General features: G+C 46.5%; 1 protein-coding gene across 1 annotated transcript in view; it reads left to right on the top strand.

Annotated features, from left to right (window-relative positions):
- The window catches only part of MEIOSIN (meiosis initiator), a 2,303,138-nt gene that overhangs the window by 2,016,882 nt on the left and 265,335 nt on the right, over positions 1 to 20,921 (top strand). Inside the window, exon 13 of the mRNA XM_086938419.1 lies at positions 13,306 to 13,395. Within this exon, the coding sequence (XP_086794545.1) occupies positions 13,306 to 13,395 (90 nt within the window). The remainder of the gene's footprint in view (positions 1 to 13,305; positions 13,396 to 20,921) is intronic.

The following is a 20,921-nucleotide window of genomic DNA, read 5'->3' as shown; positions in this document are numbered from 1 at the left end:
CTGCAATATTTCAGAGATGGAGGTTTAGACTTTGCCTTTGTAGGGTTTCACCCACTATACTTTTTCTGCGGGTCGGCGTGTGGTTTTTCTGCCGATTTACTCACGGTGTCCACTGATTGTTTGGGTCTTGCAGCTCACCTTCGGTAACAGCGGCGTCTCTCCGCCATATCGCTGCCTCCCATGTGTTTAGGGGAGGAGACTTCCGCAGCGTCTGCAGCAGCAGCGGAGTTCGCGGATATCGCGGAGCTCACAGGGTCCGCAGCAGCAGCGTTCTCAATACCGGCTGGTGAGCAGGCTCCTGTAGTATCTAAACAGCCGGTGCAGGAACCCCCGCATTTTCCAGCGGGGGGTCTGATCTGGTTCCGAGCCGCCCTGGAGCTCAGGAGAGGCCGCCGTATACGAGATGTTCTGCCGGGGCGGTATGGATTCACAGTAGCATTTCAGGCGCAGGCAGACCGGCGTGAGGAGGAGATACTGGAGGAGAAGCTGCCCCAAGCCAAGCAGCGATGTCAGCGCAGACATCGCAGTCGTCAGAGCAAAAACCGTCTCAGCGGTAACAGTGGTAACAGCGGGGAAGGGAGCAGTGGGGGCGAGTCTGAATGTTTGAATTCTGAGGGGGTATCGGTCTGTACTGGGGAAACCACCCGAGGAGGTAGAGGAAAGGGGAAGGTGAGAGGGCGCTTGAGGAGGAAATATGCTTCTAACGTTAGAAAAGAATTAAATAAAGCACCCTTTTCTCAAAAACCTGAATCCAAAAGCAATCCCCTGCTTCTAAAGCAGACACAGCAACCAATATAACTGATTTGGGGGAGTTAAATAGTGTAAGCAACGGAGAGAGGGACTCAGGTTTAAAGGGATTAAAATCTCACACTAGCGCCAATAATAACACTGCTGCTAATACTACCGCTGGAATTGACAATAAAAAACTGTCGACTTATTTAACGGGCTAGGTTAAGGCAAAGCGTTCATATACTCCCAAGTCAGCAAAAAACAAACCAAAGAATTTGGTCACTACCTCAAAAATAACTCCCTCATTGCGCTCCTACTTTAAAGTGGTCCCTCAAGTGGTGCTGTTAGGTAATAGCCCCCCTCCCCCCTGCGGGGACGGAAGGAAGGAGATATTTTTCCTGAATTACGGAAGGCTTCTAAAGAGGTGGAAGGACTCCCTACGGAGGATACGGAGGTTACGGCAAGCACGAACGTCCCCACTCCTGATCTCTCTCCAAACCTCAGTCTAGAAGGTCCAGAAGGGCTAATTGAAATCAGCACTTCCGCCACTGCCAAACCCAACGAAGACAGCAATTTTGTGAACTACAATAACAATGATAAGGGCAAGGAAGTTAATGACGGCAATCTCGACCAACTGTTCTCCTCTACGTTAGGAGGAGCTGGTCAAGGGGACATAGTGGACTGTCATATCCCCATTAATTTGGAGCAGTCTGTGCCTTCTTTGGTCCTGTTCAACCCTTTAGCTCCCCCATTACCTCTCGCTCCTCCGAGTATAGCATCGAGTCTGAGTTTGCAGTCGGTCCTTCAAGAAGCAGGCTCAACAGCTTCTACTAGGGGTCGGGAAGATTCCAGCTTTGCCTACGACACCACTCAAGCCTTGAATACTGATCTAGTTTCCACATTGCAGGCTTCTTTTCAGGCAATGTTTGCAACCTTGGCGGCAGACATCAAAAAGGGCTTTGAGACCTCTGCATCAAATCAAGCTGATATTCAATGTTATTGTCAATCCCTGGACAGTAAGCTAGGTGCTCTTACTACCAGGACAGAAACTCTTGAAGATTCCGTCACAGAAGTGAACATTAATCTAAGTGCCACAAAAGCGGAACTAATGAACCTTAGACAAGAAAATCAGAGCTTGTCCGATAGGATGGAGACTTTGGAAAACCATGCACGGAGGAACAATTTACGAATTTTGAATATACCGGAGGAGAAAGAGGGTTCAGATATTAAACAATTCGTGGTCTCCTTGTTAAAGGAAGCGCTAAGACTAGACATGTCTGAACAAGAAATAGCTATGGATATCCAGCGCATTCATAGAGAGCCTTTTCGAAAGAACCCTCAGAGAACAAAACCCAGAAGAGTTTTGGTCAATTTTCTTACCTACTCTCTTAAAGAAACCATTCTATTAAAAAAATAAAATTAATAATAAATTAAAAACTCACCTCTTCCTCAAAAATTAATCCCCCAGCATAGCCCTCAGCAGTCTCCCTCGTTTTATAGCGCCGTGATATCCCATGGGATGAGTGTCGCGCTTTACAAATACTGGAAATAAAATAAATAAAATAAATTCTGAATATCGCGCTGAAACAGAAGGTGGTAAATGCTAAGGGGTTCAACTTCCAGATTAGATCAGACCTTTCTAGGATCACGCTCGATAGACAGTGGGAGCTTGGTAAGAGGTTGGAAGCCTTCAGGAGTCAGGGGGCCGTTGCCCAGCTGGTCTTCCCAGCGGCACTAAGAGTTATGTATAAGGATACTATGCACAACATAAGATCAGTGCAGGCCGCAGACGAATTCCTCCTAAGTATGGGAAGGAGGTCGGAGTCTGCTAAGTAATTTGGGCCTATCTCCTACACTATCTGTGTTTGGGTTTATACTGGTTATCTCCCTCCTCCCCTCTCCTGGTTTCTGAAGAGTTTACTTCTGGCTTGCTAAAGCCAACTTAGACTCTGTTAAAAATCTGTTGAAAGGTTTAGAATCTTCATCTATATTGACATAAAGACATTAAATATTCTAAATAGAACAACTATGAGATACATAGTATACATAGAATACAGTGAAATGATGTTGGGCGGGCGGAGAAGAAAGAAAAAAGGGAAGAAAAAAAAAGGGAGGGAAAGAAAAAAAACAAACGAAGAAAAAAAAAACAGGTGGAACACTTTAGTATCGGTTAACACATTTCTGATAAAGTGTGTAATAAGATTTACATTCACTCAGGCTCATATTCTCACTCTATTTCACTTAGGTCTTTCCTCCAAATTTTGTTTCTTGGTTGGTGGTGGCAGGGGTCCATAGCGGTGTGCTATCTCTCTGGGAGTCCAGATAGATAGAGTGTGGGTTTCCCGAGGGCGGGGGGTTTGGGGGGGGGGGGGCGGGACTAGGGGGGGGGGTAAAAATTGTCCTCTTAAACGTCCTTTAAAGCATTTCTTGGAGGGGAAAGACATGAATCTACATAGCTCATCTACCATTGCTTGGCAGTATTGGCCCTCGGTTCTGGTAATTTTCTTCCAGTATAATGCATAACTTACGCATTTTATCCTGGAACACTAATGGTCTTCGGATTACGCCAAGAAGAAACAACATCATGCAGTATTTACGAGATTCTGCTGCGCAAGTACTAGTGCTCCAGGAGACACATTTGGCAGAAAACGAAATGCAAAACTTGTTGTGTAAGAACAAATGGATAGATTTTGGGGTTATTTCATCACAAACCTCGCATATCAGGGGGGTGGCCATTCTTTTTAAAAAATCTATTAGGGCAAGGCTAATCTCTAAACAGGTAGACCCTTATGGTCGATGGGCAATAGCTTCAGTTATTATCCTGGGTTCACCATTTACGATAGTAGGATACTATGGCCCAAACCAGGACGATCCATCAGTTTTGACCACACTTTTTTCGCAGCTATATTTATTCCCAGAGCCCGTTATCCTAGCAGGCGATTACAACATAGTTTTAGATCCAGTATTGGATAAGTCATCCTCCAACAGGGCTAAAATTCTATCTAAAACTCGGACGTTTCTGTTAAATAATATGAAAGCATTGAAATATATTGACATCTGGAGGACACTTCATGGGTCTCAAAGGGGGGTCACATTTAAGAACTATAAATTTCATCACCAGTCTTGGATAGACTTCATTTTGATTAGCCATATTTTGGTTAAACAGGTAAAATCAATCTCTCATTTACCTTTTCATCTCTCTGACCACACAGCTATCCTTCTTGAGCTTGAGCTAGCTTCTAGGCCCTCTCTAAGAAATTGGTCTTTTGACAGATCAATTCTCGTTTCTCCCAATATCATAGAAGCATTAAATCAGGAAATTAAGTCCTTCTGGGAGATTAATCAGGGGTCTGCCTTAACTGGGATTACCTGGGACGCTTTTAAAGCTACATTAAGGGGTTATTTAACCAATATATCGGCATATAAAAACAAGACCTACAGGGATGCAGTAGCCTCTCTTGAATTAGAGATAGCAGGACTTCAAGAAGAGATTGACTCAAACCAGGTATCATCAGGGTCCCCATTAGTGGAGCTGCAAGACAGATTAACGGTCTTAAAAGGAGATCTCTCCTCAGTTCTGAGTGCTCGGGTCTTAGAGAGATGGGAGGCTAGCAAGTTGGCCCATTTCGAATATGGGGAAGGTGTCGGGAAGCTCCTGGCCTGGAAGTCTAAGACAAATAGGGTCCGAAACAATGTTAGTTCCATCTGCAAGGATGGAGTATTATACTCTACAGATGAGGAAATCAGTGGAGTTTTTAGAAGCTTCTTCACTGAAATATATCAAGAGGATAAGAGGGTACAACCGAGCCAAGCAAGGGACTGGTTATCTGGGATCGCTCTTCCGACCTTAAATTTAGAACAAAGGAATGCCTTAGATCGCCCTATTACACAGGAGGAAGTAAGCTCTGCCATTTCTAAAAGTAAAAAAGGCAAGGCCGCAAGACCCGATGGGCTACCCTCCGAAATATATAAAGTAATTTGTCCAACAACTCTTTCTTACTTAACAGACCTGTTTAACAGTATCCTATTAGATGGTGCCTTACCTCCCGCATCTTGGGATAGGGCCTCCATAACTTTGATTTTAAAACCGGGTAAACCTGCAACTAGTTGTGGGTCATACAGGCCTATCTCAATTCTCAGCACAGATTATAAAATCTTTGCATCTGTGCTTGCAAATAGATTGGGTGGAGTCGCAAATAACATTCTGCATGTGGACCAGAAGGGATTCGTAAAGGGAAGGCAACTTTACGAATTGACTTGCGATCTTATCGGTGCAATAGACATGGCCACATTAGCATCTCTTCCCTTGGCAGTTTTTACTCTTGATGCTACAAAAGCTTTTGATAGGGTAAACTGGATATATTTAGAGGAAGTGCTGAAAAAGATTAATCTAGGTGATAATTTTAGGCGAGCTGTCAAACTATTACACAAAACCCCTTCTGCCTCATTATTGGTTAACGGTGAAGTTACTGAGCCATTTAACATCACTAGAGGAACCCGTCAAGGGTGTCCTCTCTCACCACTTTTGTTTGATTTATATATTGAACCTTTTGCTCAATTAATTTGTGATAACATTAATATAAAACCTTTTATTTTCGAAGGATGGGAGAAGAAGGTTGCATTGTATGCGGATGATGTTCTTATTTTTTCATCCGAGTTGTGCTCGTCATTTCCTACCGTTATATCTATTGCAGAAGAATTTGGTGCAATATCCGGATATGAAGTGAATGCATCCAAAACCGACATTATGGTTTGGAATCATCCCGCACCGGTTGTAGGGGTACAGCCTAGTTCTACCCTCAGGTATCTCGGGTTAAACATCTACACTGACATCAATAAGATTGTACCCTTACATTTTGCTCTTGTGGCTAAGGAGGCTCGAAGATCCATGAGATTATGGTCTGCTCTCCCTATTACCCTGATAGGCAGGTCTAACTTGGTTAAAATGACTATTTTACCCAAGATTTAATACTATTCCTCTTTTTTTGACTCATCCTTGATTGCCAAACTCCAAACCGAAATAAATAGATTCATATGGAATAGTCATACCCCTAGATTATCTTGGAAGAAGATAAGACGTCGTCGAGAAAAAGGGGGCCTTGCAGCACCAGATCTGCAGTTCTATGGATGGGCCTTTCAACGTTCTCATATCAGGATGCTCTTAAAGGCCCCTAACAATGCTGGGTGCGGGAAATTATTTTCAGCACTTCTTAAGGGGGGAAAAATCGGGCCGACGTACTTTTTGTTAAAATTTGGATTACTATCTTAGTAGGGCCCCGCTATGGGACTATCCAGGAGCGCCGTCTTGGCTTTTGGATAGCTTAGCTCTCCCAGTCAGAGAGGCCGGACTCACATCATGGGGGGAACTGTTTGCTGAAGGAATTTTACTCTCATGGGAGACCCTGAGCTCAATAATAGGAACTCGTTTCTCACGATTTAAATACCTCCAAATTCAGAGTTGGTCACAGGCTTATAGTCAAGGCAGGGGTAGGTTTAAAATAGGCATCAATAGTAATATAGTAACCCATCTGATGGATAAACCACCTTTCAAAAAAGAGATTACATTTTGGTACAATCTTATTCTGGATGAGACTGATGGCGATTTCCTGCTACCCCTCTCGCTCTGGGAAACATATATCACCAACACCGATGTGGAGGGTCTGTGGCTAAAATCATTTAAGATTCTGGGAGAGACTGTGAAACCTTCTTGGCTCCGCCGTAATCACTTCTTTACACTGCACAGAGTGTATTACTCTCCATTGCGTCTATCAAAGTTCCCCAATAATGATCAGGTGGCATGCCCTAGATGTGGCTTGGTAGCAGCATCAGATGTTCATATGTTTTTTGAATGTCCGTTTATATCATTATTTTGGAATGAAATTTGTGTTTCCCTCTCGTCAGTAATAGGTTCTCAAGTCAGCCCTAGTCCCATGTTAGTTTTCTTTGGTATTATACCAGAGCTTGACGGCATATGTAAAAAGTTAGTCTTCTATAGCTGTTTGTTGGCTAGAAGAGAAATATGCAGACGGTGGAAAGATAAGACTCCTCCTCTCTTTACTGATTGGCGTGCAGCCATGTTACAGATGTCCAAACTAGACATGGCTAGAGTAGGTAACCAACATAAGAGAAGATTTTGGCTACTTTTGAACTGGTAATCATAGACCAAAAGACCATGGGTTTTTAGGTCTCGCCTGTCGATGCGCATGCGCATCGAGCAAGGCGAGAGTATTGGGACTTATCCGCTCTTTATCCACACTGCAAGGAATCGTGGCGATTCCTTGCAGTGCCCGTGACTTTTAAGCTCAATGCGCATGCGCATTGAGCTTAAAAGCGCGTGCCCGTCCGTCTTTGTTTACCCGCTCCGCCCCCTCCCCTTCCCGCCGTGTCGCATTTCTCCTCCCCCCTCCCCTCTCCTCCGTCCGTCCGTCTTGTTTGTTTGTTTAATTTAACCCGCTCCGCCCCCTCCCCTTCCCGCCGTGTCGCATTTCTCCTCCCCCCTCCCCTCTCTTCCGTCCGTCCGTCTTGTTTTCTTTCTCTCCTGCCTCTTGTGTTTTTCTCCTTCACTGTTGCCTTTTCTCTCGCCGGCTCGCTGCTGCAGATACTTCTCCGTATGTACATTTCCTCCCTGTCTTATCTCTCCCTGCATGGTGCGCTCCTCACTGGCTCTGTCCCCTAATAAGCTTAATAGGCCGGCTTTATTTAATTATCAGTGATCGCGCTCTGTTCTTTCAGGCTCATAAAACACCTTGCGTGTTGGCGAAACACTCATCATATTGATCTGGCGCCACCGGGAAATTTATCTCTGCTGCCCCACGGGGCATAAATCCGCCTGCCTGGCCTCCAGTGTCAGGGCAGGTGGAAGGGGCGCCGCCGGTACTGTATATTGAGCCCTCACTGCGGATTTGCCAGGACAGCGCTCCGTGTCCCCTCCACGGGCCCCTCCGTGGTCACGGATCGGTACCTCCCAAGGCATCGCTTCCATGTCCGTCCCCGCTACACCCCAGCAACCGCCTCCCCCTTGGCAACGCAGCCCGGGCGCGAAGGCATGCATGGCAGGAGTCAGTCAAGTGCTCAGCACTTCTTCTGTAATAGAGCCGGCCCTGCTCCTGGGGTGAGAGGAAGCCCCCCTGTTTCCCCATCATATTGTTCCCAGCGCCTCGGTTGTTGTGCCCGGCCCACTTCCTGCTCGGCTGGAGGACGGGAGGCCGCGTGGGACATTCCTTGCTGCTAGACCCCTTAATTGCCCTCTTGGACCATGACATGCTTCCTCCCTCCTCCCTACTTAAAGAAATGCTCACAATCGGTACCCACCCCGGGAGTGCACAAAACCTTTCCCCTACATGTCCGGCTTCTTGTCTCTATGAGCATGCGCCGTGCGAGGGGGAAGGTGTGCATCCAGAGTGGCCTGTCTGGACTTATTTATATACTTGTGCAGGATATCCTTGTCTTACCAATTCCTTTACTCTGCCGACCCCTTTTTCCTACCACTTACCCCTTACGCCGGGTCTTCTGTGGCTGCCTGCGTTGGCGCCCTTCACTCACCCTCACCCTCAACTCCTCACTCACCCTCAACCCCTCACCCTCACCCTCACTCACCCTCAACCCCTCACCCTCAACCCCTCACTCACCCTCACTCTCACTCCTCACTCCCCCTCACCCTCACTCACCCTCAACCCCTCACCCTCACTCACCCTCAACCCCTCACCCTCACTCACCCTCAACCCCTCACCCTCAACCCCTCACTCACCCTCACCCTCACTCACCCTCAACCCCTCACCCTCACTCTCACTCACCCTCACTCACCCTCACTCACCCTCAACCCCTCACTCACCCTCACTCTCACTCATCCTCACTCACCCTCAACCCCTCACCCTCACTCACCCTCAACCCCTCACCCTAACTCACCCTCACCCTCACTCACCCTCAACCCCTCACTCACCCTCACTCACCCTCAACCCCTCAACATCAACCCCTCACCCTCACTCACCCTCACCCTCACTCACCCTCACCCTCACTCACCCTCACTCACCCTCACCCTCACTCACCCTCACCCTCACTCACCCTCACCCTCACTCACTCTCACCCTCACTCACCCTCACTCTCACTCACCCTCACTCACCCTCACTCACCCTCACTCACCCTCGCCCTCACTCACCCTCAACCCCTCACCCTCACTCACCCTCAACCCCTCACTCACCCTAACCCACCCTCACCCTCACTCACCCTCACTCACCCTCAACCCCTCACCCTCACACAGTGCAATAGGTCTTGGAGCATTTGAGTTAGAGCTTTTAGAAATGTTTATGGCTTTTTTTTTTTTTATTCTTTAGCATTGGCTACAGGAAACAAAAATGCTAAAGATTTACAAAAAAACCCATAAACAATTCTAAAAGCACTAACTCTAATGCTGCGAGACCTATTGCATTTCCAATGCTTGTTTTTTTGTTTTTTTTTTCCCCATGTCCTACGATTCTGCTGCTTGCTGGGTCGTTTTACTCGATCCTCTTTTGTTATACATACCCCCAACAAGCGTCGGTTACGATTTGGGTTGTAAGGACATGGCTTTTGTAGTTCGGACTGGACTGTTCCCATGGGGCACAGGGTCAGAGCTGATTTGCATATCGCCATTGTCTAACCCAGGGTGGTGTGGAGTGCAAAAAAACGATGGATTTGGGCCCAGATCTTTGGACTGGGATGAATGTGTGACATTGATCCACATTCGGTCCATCACCTGTTTTGTTTGCAATTGCCGCCCTAAGTGCGCTGGGGATGCCCAGACGTGGGTCCCAGGCACTCCACACCACTGGAGTCAAGCTAGCCGGGCTGATGAGAGGTGTTACCTCGAAACCGGTCCGGTCCTCGGATGCTTGATTCCGTTCTGGGAAGGACATGGCTTTTGTAGTTCGGACTGGACTGTTCCCATGGGGCACAGGGTCAGAGCTGATTTGCATATCGCCATTGTCTAACCCAGGGTGGTGTGGAGTGCAAAAAAACGATGGATTTGGGCCCAGATCTTTGGACTGGGATGAATGTGTGACATTGATCCACATTCGGTCCATCACCTGTTTTGTTTGCAATTGCCGCCCTAAGTGCGCTGGGGATGTCCAGACGTGGGTCCCAGGCACTCCACACCACTGGAGTCAAGCTAGCCGGGCTGATGAGAGGTGTTACCTCGAAACCGGTCCTCGGATGCTTGATTCCGTTCTGGGAAGGACATGGCTTTTGTAGTTCGGACTGGACTGTTCCCATGGGGCACAGGGTCAGAGCTGATTTGCATATCGCCATTGTCTAACCCAGGGTGGTGTGGAGTGCAAAAAAACGATGGATTTGGGCCCAGATCTTTGGACTGGGATGAATGTGTGACATTGATACTCATTCGGTCCATCACCTGTTTTGTTTGTATTGAGCAGTATGCTAGTCCAGTTGGTACCACCTGACGATGATTGAGGTGTGGATGCTTGGCACTGCGGGATACTCCGGTAGGAACCATTAAAATCCCCCCAGTTAATCTGGGTCTGTGTCCCAGTCATCTCCTCTAACTGTTCGTTACTATATGGTCACCAAGGGCAAATATGAGGACAACAAAAAAAAAGAAAAAAATATATATATATAGTATTTATTTGTTTCGTAAGTTGCTAACACTTTTGTAAATTTGGAAGGCTGCTTAAACGTGGTCCACATTTCCATACCACTGTCTCATTATCCTTGGTAAGTACAGATTACTATACCTGTATCACAATGCCCCTTCTGGGTACACATGTCCATGCCAGGTTATCAATGTCCCTGATTGGTGAATAGTCCATTGCTAGGCTCAGAGTGCCTCAGTTAGGGGCATATCTCCTAGCAACCATAATATAACTTCTGTTGGGTGCACATTTTTATGTCAGAAGTCGTGTCTCACTTATGTACACATTTCCACACCACACTTCCTACCCCAATACAGCACTTGTCGCTCTCAGCTGAAACCTCTCCTACCTTCAATAAATACTCCTAGCACGAAATGGGCTTGAACAAAATGATACTTGAAATGAAACTCTCTCAAAAACGTTCTGTTGCTTTATGTGTTATAGCTCAAGGAATGCACTCAGGGTTGCACTGGCCTATAAAGCAAACTAGCTGTGCCCGATGAGCTGGCCAGATAGATCAGTGTGTAGGCAGCTTTTTTCAACAGTTTATGGGCCTGTTTTGTGACCAGGTGGACCAGATTTTACTATTGATTCCCTGAATTTGCCACAAACTTTCCTTGCGGCAAATAGAATTGCATGCAGTCTCCCAAAGCTTTCAAAATACCGATACGGAGTGTCTTTACACGTTCAAAACTGCTTTAATTTTCAAATGTGGGTGACTTTTCTAGCTATCTGGTTCGCTAACGGGGACTACTTGACCGAACCTGTTACCCCCCGCCCCCCCCCCCCCCAGTCCGCCCTGAATGCAATATTTGGATCCTGAGGGAGGTTAGTGACTGTGAGAGGTAATGAAACTGGCTGTGAGAGGGAAGTCAATCGCCTCACGATTCGAGGTCAGAATGAGGGATAATGTGCAGAATCGAAGATACTGCATCCAATTTCAGCATATTTCCCTCTATCCAAACTCCTTTCACGTGCACATTTTACTAGCTATTAGCTGGCAAAATGTTCACATGGAAAGATCTCAGCTTGCAATATTACTACAGAACTCGGAATACTGGGATCTAGTGTAGCACCATTTGTGACCAGTCCTGGTATTTCTGTCCTACTGAGAATATAGCCCAGAGAACACCTTTCTTCTCTCTGCACAGGGCACCCACTGCAACACTTTGTATCAGAATTACTTAATTCATAGGCATATGACATTGTTCCTATTACAGATGGGGCACAATTTTCCTGTTGCGGCACTGTCCACCGTAGAGCTGGTGCGTTAGGTGCAAACAGGAAAAGTGCCCCCTGTTAGGAGGAATATGCAGCTCTCAGGGCAGCCAGGAACATTCTAGAGAATATTGAGCAGCTCTATAAAATCGTATCTGTGTTTCTCTGTGCTGGCTGCAACCCACCTGCACTTTTAAAAGGTATTGGAGATCCCCTTGCAGGCGGTTGCAGTGAGTGAATGCACCGGCCTGCAGAGGGATGTCTCAGGTGTATATGGGACCCCCTTTCATCCCTTGAGAGGGCATCCCTTGTCGGGAGGAGGACTGACAGTGTGCCACCTTTTTGTGGCGCACTTTCAATGCACCTCTTAAGAGCATGGTTGCTTCTGTGTCCGCATTCATATTACTGTGAGGGCGCAGAGGCAAAGTGACCCCCTCATGTGCAAGGGCCCATGATCCCATGCAAATGAGGGAACGTCCTGTGATGATAGTGCTGCCACTGCTTGTCTACCAGTGCTATTTATACTACAGAATGGGCATCACAAGCAACTGTGGCCCCTTGTGCAATACCAAAGAGCTCAGAGGTACGCAGAGCATGTGCAAACACCCATTTCACCCCAGGGGCACTGAGTGTCATACGGCCTCTGGAATTTGCTAAGTGTGATAAAATCCACAAAACACCACTGGAGGCAAAGCTCCTCATGGGAAACTTAGGAAAGGGTGGATTATCCTAAATGTATTGATCCCTTATAAACAATACCCCATCCACACTAGAACCTCTTAGAGCCCGCTGGGATTGTTGGCTTGGATCTCTAGAGGTAGAAGACTGGAGGGATGCACTGATGGCCCCTAGGATACTCACTATATCAGCCAGGCTCCGCCTCATTCAGACCTACGACCTTCACTACGCATATCTTACCCCAGTGCGGCTCCACAAAGCAGGTTTTCTCCCTCTTCAACAAGCAGAACCAGACAACTTCTACCACATGGTTTGGTCCTGTGCCATCCTTTTCTAAATACCACACATCATTGTATCAGAACTAAGTGGCATATTGGGGTGGGTGGTTCCCCTCAATCCCCTCGCCCTTCTCCGGGCCGACAAACTTTTTTTGGGAACAGCTATTCTGATAGCTAAAAGAGACATTGCAGCGGCCTGGATGGACTTGACACCTCCGTTGATGGCTAAGTGGCACAAAGGGGTAGGTTGGTGTGCCATCCAAGCTGTGCATGAAGCGAGAGGTTGCCCAACTTAGCATGAGTATGGGGCAAATGGATGGGACTGCTAGATTAAGTCTCCACAGCACGAGCGGGCTCACACTTCAAACTAACAGAAAAGGGAAATTGCTTGTAAATGTATTGGAAAGCCTAATATATATATATCAAAGTGGTGCTATGTTTACTTTGTTGTTTAAAAATACCAATAAAATTGGTTATCAACAAAAAAATTCACAAAACACATAATTCCAATATATGCTTTAACAGGAGTTGCCTCACACATCGGAATATGTGGATCCACTTGTAATGAGAGACTAGATGTTCTGTAGAGGGAAAAATGTCCTACTGGTCTGTGTTTGAAAAATATGGGTAGATTGTTACTTTGTTTAATGACAATGGTAAACATGTGCATGACTCGTGCAGCTGCAGTACACATAATCTAAAATGTAGTACGGACCAAGCGCTCTATTATCCCATTTCAGACATTAGAAGGTTATTGATATTTGTTTTCTCCATAGCATCTGCCCTGGTACTGCGTCCACTACGGCTACCAAGGAGTTGGCACATTTGTGGCGTGTGATGTCTAAACAAGAACGAAGGCCGTACTGGTGAGTATAGATTGGCGGCATGCTTTAATTTAATTGGTAGAAACGTACTTTAAAAGTAAGTGTATTGTAATTGTGCTAAGCTTTTATTGATGATAGGTGAAAAAACTGTCATAAATAATTTTAGTCTGTTAGCAATTGTATTGATTCAGTTCTTACTCCACAAGTAATTGTGACATGAAGGGTAATGAAGGAGACACGAGTGAAGGACTTCTTCAAGTTTGCTGCAGAGGGAGGTGGATTAGAAGAAGAAAGAATGCTCAGTGCCTGCAACAAGGGCACACGGTCATGGTGGGTTCTAGGGTACTCTTCACATCAACATTAGTTGGTGAACACTTTTTTGAACAAAGCATTTTGATTGAGCTATTCATTAGTAGTGTTACACAACAATCCCAGCACAATAATGTTTGTATTCCTTCAACAATACCTTATTTTAACCTTTGCGATGCGTCGGACGTCCCCTGGCCGTCCGATGTGATGGGTGTGTGCTTCAGATGGCCTAGTGCCATCCGAACTGCGCACGCGTCACTTTTTTAAGCACCGCGGAGGACCTGCGGCGAAGCGGTAAAGAAGCAATTACAATGCTCTTCCCCATTTTCTGCCACTCCTACTACCCTATCGGGTACAAACGAGGAGACAAAACACTTGACTGCGATGGACGCCATGCCATGGAGCCGGCTAAAACCACTTATTTGAATGCGTTGGGGAACGAGGATGGCTTATCGGAACTGATCCACCAGTGTGAGAATTTTCATACTACCGATATACAGAAAATAAGAAAAAATAATTTTAAGATAAACTGGAGCTACCTTGGACCCCTCTAGGGAGATATCGAAAGAATTTGCAAAGATCACAGAAAATTATATCTTCCCCCCTGAAGAAGTCTGTGAAGGACGAAACGCGTTGGCTATGGCCCTTTTTTATTGGAAGAAAATGTATGAAATAAAGAATACATTACAAACAACTCCACTGAATTACTATCATCTATATTGAATAAGCTCTGTGCTTATACATGAAATAATTGTTGTTTTTGTTCTAAAATTGAGTTACAATTACAATCAAGTGTGCTGGACCACTGTATGTTGTTTTTGAGAAGTAAGACGCTAGTGTCTAAGTAGGTTTAGGGGTTTTGGATCTCCGGTCTGCTGCACCTAAGCTTTTATAAATGAACCACTAAGGATAGGTGCAATTGTGCTTAGCCCCAAACCCCGTTCTTCTTGTATTACAACGAGGAGACAAAACACGTTAACATCTGTATAAACCCAGAAACCGGTCCCAGGATGCTAGTGGATTCAAGCTAGCCTGGGTGATGAAGGGTAATGTTAAAAAAAAAAATGTTATGTTAAAATGGGACTTTTATAGCGCAACGGCTACTCCAAAGGAGTGTCCCGGCGCTTTGAGCTCCAAACCATGAAAAAGAGCAAAAACACAACAGTAACATAAAAAGGGGGCACCCGGAGGGAAGATTATCCAGCAAACAACCAGGTTTTCAAATCCTTCCTGAAGACAAGCAGATTAGAGGTGTTTCGCAGGGACAGTGGAAGCGAGTTCCATAGCTTCGGAGCAAGGAAGCTGAAAGACCGGCCGCCTAGCCGAGCCTTTTTAATGCGTGGTACCCGGGCCAAGGCTAAGTTTTCTGACCTGAGGGCTCGTGCAGGTCGATAGAAGTCCAACCTCCTCTGAAGATACTTGGCACCAGTGCCATGTAAGGCCTTATGGGCAAGAGTCATGGTCTTAAATAGTATCCTCTTCCGCACCGGAAGCCAGTGGAGGGATACAAGAAGATTAGAGGCACTAGTGCGGCGATGAAGGCCAAAGATGGCACGCGCAGCAGCGTTCTGGGTGATCTGTAGACGTTGGAGGAGATATTCAGGCAGGCCCAAATACAGAACATTGGCATAGTCCAATCTGGACCCTATAAGGGCCTGAACAGTGGTCTTCCGATGTTGCTCCGAAAGAAAGGGGAAAAACTTGCGCAACATTCTGAGGATCCCAAAACAAGTTCCCGTAAGGGTAGAAACCTGGGATTTGAGCGAAAGCTCGTTATCAATTTTGACTCCCAGGTTCTTGGCCCACTTAGAGGACTGTGTGGGAGGGAACATGTCGGCAGGCCACCATCCTCGCCAGTCTGGTTCCGAGGGGCATCCGAAGAATAGTATTTCGGACTTGTCCGAGTTACACTTGAGGCTGTTTTGTGAAAACCAGCTAAAAACAGCCCCAAGGCACTCGCGGATCCCTTCGCCATCAAACTCTTCACCCTTACGACAGGTGAAGAGGAGCTGAGTGTCGTCAGCATAAGAGACGATCCGGGCCCCATAGGACTCCGCCAATGACGCCAGAGGGGTCATCAAGATGTTAAAAAGAGTGGGGCTCAGGATAGAGCCCTGAGGCACTCCGACTCCCAAAGGCGGCATCTCGGCGGATCCGGGTGGGACCCAGACCGTCTGGCGGCGGTTGGCCAAAAAGGAAGAAAACCAGTTGAGCACCGTCCCCCCTAGCCCGATGTCATGGAGCCTAGTGAGGAGATCCTCATGGGGGACGGTGTCAAACGCCGCCGACAGGTCTAGCATGACTAACAACACCCTGCCTCCCATGTCCAGCACCTCTCTAACGATCTCTAACTGGTCTCAGGTTGCTTGTTTCCGGTCCAGGGTGGACCTGGCTTGGCAGTTCAGTCTGAACTGCTCCCATGAGACACAGGGTCAAGACTGATTTGCATATGGCTGGGTCTAAACTAGGGTGGCATGGTGAGTAAAATACGATGGATTTAAACCAAATCTCCTGACTGGGAGTGAATGTATGATTTATTTAGCATTCCGTCCATCATTTGTTTGCGTAGCACTTTTCACCCTAACTGGGATGGGTATGCTCAGACGTGCGTCCCTTGCTCACTGTGCCACTGGATTCAAGCTAGCCTGGCTGATGAAGGGTTATACCCAGAAACCGGTCCCAGGATGCTTGTTTCCAGTCCAAGTAGGACCTGGCTTGGCAGTTCAGTCTGAACTGCTCCCATGAGGCACAGGGTCAAGAGTGTTTTGCATATGGCTGGGTCTTAACTGGACTGGGGTGGCATGGCGAGTAAAAGAACGATGGATTTAAACCAAATCTCCTGACTGGGAGTGAATTTATGATTTATTCAGCATTCAGTCCATCATTTGTTTGCTTAGCACTTTTCACCCTAAATGGGATAGGTATGCCCAGACGGGGGTCCCTTTCTCACTGTGCCACTGGATTCAAGCTAGCCTGGTTGATGAAGGGTAGTACCCAGAAACCGGTCCGAGGATGCTTGTTTCCGGTCCAGGGAGGACCTGGATTGTCTGTTCGGTCTGGACTGTTCCAATGAGGCACAGGGTCAAGACTGATTTGCATATGGCTGGGTCTAAACTGGGATGGCATGGTGAGCAAAAGAACAATGGATTTAACCCAGATATCTTGACTGGGAGTGAATGTATGATTTATTCAGCATTCCGTCCATCATTTGTTTGATTAGCACTTTTCACCCTAAATGGGATGGTTATACCCAGACGTGGGTCCCTTGCTCACTGTGCCGCTGGATTCAAGCTAGCCTGGCTGATGAAGGGTAATACCTAGACACCGGTCCCAGGATGCTTGTTTCCCGTCCAGGGAGGACCTGGCTTGGCAGTTCGGTCTGGACTGTTCCCATGAGGCACAGGGTCAAGAGTGGTTTGCATATGGCTGGCTCTAAACTGGGGTGGCATGGTGAGCAAAAGAACTATGGATTTAACCCAGATCTCTTGACTGGGAATGAATGTATGATTTATCAGCATTCCGTCCATCATTTGTTTGCGTAGAATGTTATACGTATAACATGTTAAGATGAGTTTTTATCCCAACCCGCTTGATTATGATATAGAGCTGGGATCTGCGCAAGAGCCCATTTTGCAGCCTATGCTGCTTTTACCTCCTCTGGAACAGGAAAGGAAAAGGAAGGTATGATTACATTCACTTCTTGTGAAACGTTTCTAACAAACTGTGGCGACCAAGCAAACTCAACCAAGAGAATGTTGTATTCAGTGGTCCGATTCTGGCAGAATATTACTTTAATAGTACGTGGTATATTGCCCTCAATTTGAAGTCGGAATCATAAATTCTATCTGGAGGGCTGATCTGGAGTTTCAGCCTACACATATTTATCACTCTGTCTTGCCAGCCAAAACTCTTGGAGTCTGGTAAGCCATTGTGGCCTCTGCTGAGCTGTCTAGAAGAGTTCTCGCCCATGTCTTGTTCCGAAGAAGAGTTCAGAGCATTTGTGGCACTTTTTGTGTGGAAATGCATGCCACTTTCTTCTTTTTAAACTGTTGTGGACTGTTGTTTTTGTTGTGGAAGTTTCCCTTCCTTTTTTATAAAAACGTCAGAAGAGCGTTGTCTGTCCGTCTTTGGTTTCAAATACTCCTCCTGACTGCGATTGCCTCAACCTCCCTTTCTGACCCATTGTCTGTAGAGTCCTGCAAGGAATGAGAGGGACGTGTATCAGAATACTGATACCTATCATTCTGTTTAATTTTACCACGCTAACATAAATTATAACAGTTCCTGTTTACTCCGATTGTTGAGGTCAAGTCTGTTTTTTAGTTCTCGTCTTTTCTTGATTTTTATTTCAGCATTTGTTAGAAAACTCGGGTATCTGCTTGGTATTTTTGGTTCTGACTTGCCTTTAATTTGTGGCGTATTAGGCCTGTTTCCCAAACTATATTGATCTATAGAAGTATAGGTTTCAGAGATTATTTTAGGTAGCTCGCATTCCTACTCCCCAGCGGAAACTAGAGTGAGCTGTTGGCTTATCACCAAAGAAGCTGCCTCCCTAAACATTGCTTAAAATAAATGAGGACACTGTGGCAAAGTTGCCAATGAGTTTCATCCCCCAAATCCAGTGCAGGGGCTACTTCATGTTCAGTTTGAATCTGTCTCAACACCTCAGGCAAAACAGTAATTAATCAATCAATCAATCAAGAAATTTGTATAGCGTGCTATCACCCGGAGGGTCTCGAGGCGCTTGGGGGAGGGAGGTCCGTTACTACTCGAACAGCCAGGTCTTGAGTTGCTTCCTGAAGGAGAGGTGGTCTTGGGTAAGACGGAGGTGGATGGGGAGGGAGTTCCAAGTCTTGGCTGCCAGGTAGGAGAAGGATCTTCCCCCCATGGTGGCTCTTCGAATGCGTGGGGCGAGGGCGTGGCTGGTTGATCCTAGCTGGCGGGTGGGAGTGTAGAAGGTCAGGCGGTTGATGAGGTACCTGGGGCCCAGGTCGTGGAGGGCCTTGTGTGCGTGGGTGAGGAGACGGAACGTGATTCTCTTGCTGACGGGGAGCCTGTGCAGGTCTATCAGGTGTCCGGAGATGTGGCTGTGTCGGGGGATGTCCAGGATGAGTCGTGCGGAGGCGATCTGGATGCATTGGAGTCTTTTCTGCAGTTTGGCTGTAGTTCCGGTGTAGAGGGTGTTTCCGTAGTTCAGTCGGCTGGTGACGAGTGCCTGGGTGACCGTCTTCCTGGTTTCGGTGGGGATCCATCTGAAGATCTTTCGGAGAATGCGTAGGATGTTGAAACACGATGATGAGACAGCGTTGACTTGTCTGGTCATCGAGAGGGAGGAATCCAGGATGAAGCCCAGGTTCCGTGCATGGTCCGTTGGTTTGGGTGCGCTGCCCAGGGCGGGGGCCACCAGGAGTTGTCCCAGGCAGAGGGTGATGATCCAAGGATGAGGACTTCCGTCTTGGCTGAGTTCAGTTTTAGGCGGCTGTTCTTCATCCACTCGGCTACGTCTTTCATCCCTTCGTGTAGGTTGGTTCTGGCGGTGGCTGGGTCGTTAGTGAGGGAGAGGATCAGTTGGGTGTCGTCTGAGTAGGAGATGATGTTGAGGTTGTGTTGCTGTGCGATGGCTGCGAGGGGGCTCATGTAGACGTTGAATAGGGTCGGTCTGAGTGATGAGCCTTGTGGTACGCCGCAGATGACTTCGGTGGCCTTGGATCTGAACGGGGGGAGGCGGACTCTCTGGGTTTTTAATTTTTAATTAAGGGAGTACTATTAGTAATGGTGTATAGGGAAGCAAATACAGTTCCCCAAATATTACACATCTCAACTGGAAGAACAATACCAAGAGGATGACACACATTGGGAATTCTAAACGTATCCTGGAATCCCGTATGGGGAGAAACTGCCTCAAGCTTATTTTTTGTGTGCAACCCAAAAGGTAATTTTATCATGTTTGGCTAGGATCTTCCCCACAATGGCATTAATGGTAATTGGACTAATTGCAGGCACAGCTACCTGGACCTGTCCTCGTGAAAAAACCTTGCTGGGGCAATATTTAATGTACGCATAATGTACTGCATCAGACATCAATACAGTCTAACCATATAGTTCAAGAGAGCTCGCATCTCTTACTGTTTTAAAAGATTTGCATCCGGAAAAGGTGTATAGACTGCTAAGACAAGCCAGGTTGCCCCTTTGATACTCAGATGGTCCATTATTACATTCTGATATGTGTGGGGGAGAGCGCCTTGATACCAGTTGTGATGTTCCTGGTAATTTAATGTCATTTCAAAAATACTCATATGGTGTATATATGCTGCTGGAATAGTAGTCTCATCATATGTGTGGAATGTTTGTGAATCTAGTTAAATTATTTGTTACTGCTTGTCTCTAATTAATAGCCATATCCACTGCTTGCACTGCCATATTAATGAATGGAATTCAAAGAAAGGAAAAACTATAGGGGACTATCATTTTAATAATGCAAGCTTGATCAACCTGCAGGAATAAATAGGTGCTTCCTATCAAACTAAGGAGGATAAACACTTATCACCTCGTACGTCTCCGTATAATGGCAATAAAGGAGCTTTGGGTACATTAAAGAAACTACCCAGGATACCCATTACATTGATACCAAACTTAGTACGTTGTTGGCGCCATGTTATGCGTTTCCTATGAATTTTTCAGGACTGTGTATTAGGTCAACAAAACATTTAAAGAAGGATGCAGTTCCTCGTTGAAGGGAGAGTGCTTCCAGGTGGATTAGAGAAAATGACCAGAGGGATCCAGGTGGGATCCGAGTGATCAGATCTGATTGCACTGACACACCCAAAAGGGCTGCTTCATCATTAGGTGCTCCTCATCGGGCCGGTACTGCAATGTCTGATGAGCCCCTTAATGGGGGTTCTTTTGCACAGATCTTTTGCCATATGATGAGTGCACTTAAGGGGGTGTATGTGTACGGTGGTGCATAAGTGGTTAAAAGAGTCTAAGGGATCCCCAAACATTCTTTTCATTGCCCGGTGATTCCCTTGACACAGTAAAAACAAGGGACCTATCTTTAGTAATAATGTAATGGAAATAGAGTAGACAATAGTCAGCAATGGAATTGGTTACCTGGCGCTTTATCTGGTAAATCTACAGACAATCCTAAATTATTGACAAATTTTTAGCAGTAATTTGAAAATTATCTCTTGGAATGCCGCTGGGATTAAGAACAGTCCTGAAAAGTTGCAGTATTTATATACTTTGGAGGCTAATGTGAT

The sequence above is a fragment of the Lissotriton vulgaris genome, chromosome 9 (genome assembly GCF_964263255.1).
Source record: "Lissotriton vulgaris chromosome 9, aLisVul1.2, whole genome shotgun sequence".
NCBI classification, from domain to species: Eukaryota; Metazoa; Chordata; class Amphibia; order Caudata; family Salamandridae; genus Lissotriton; species Lissotriton vulgaris.
Note: the sequence above shows the minus strand (reverse complement) of the source record. Positions and strands in the feature narration are given on the sequence as shown.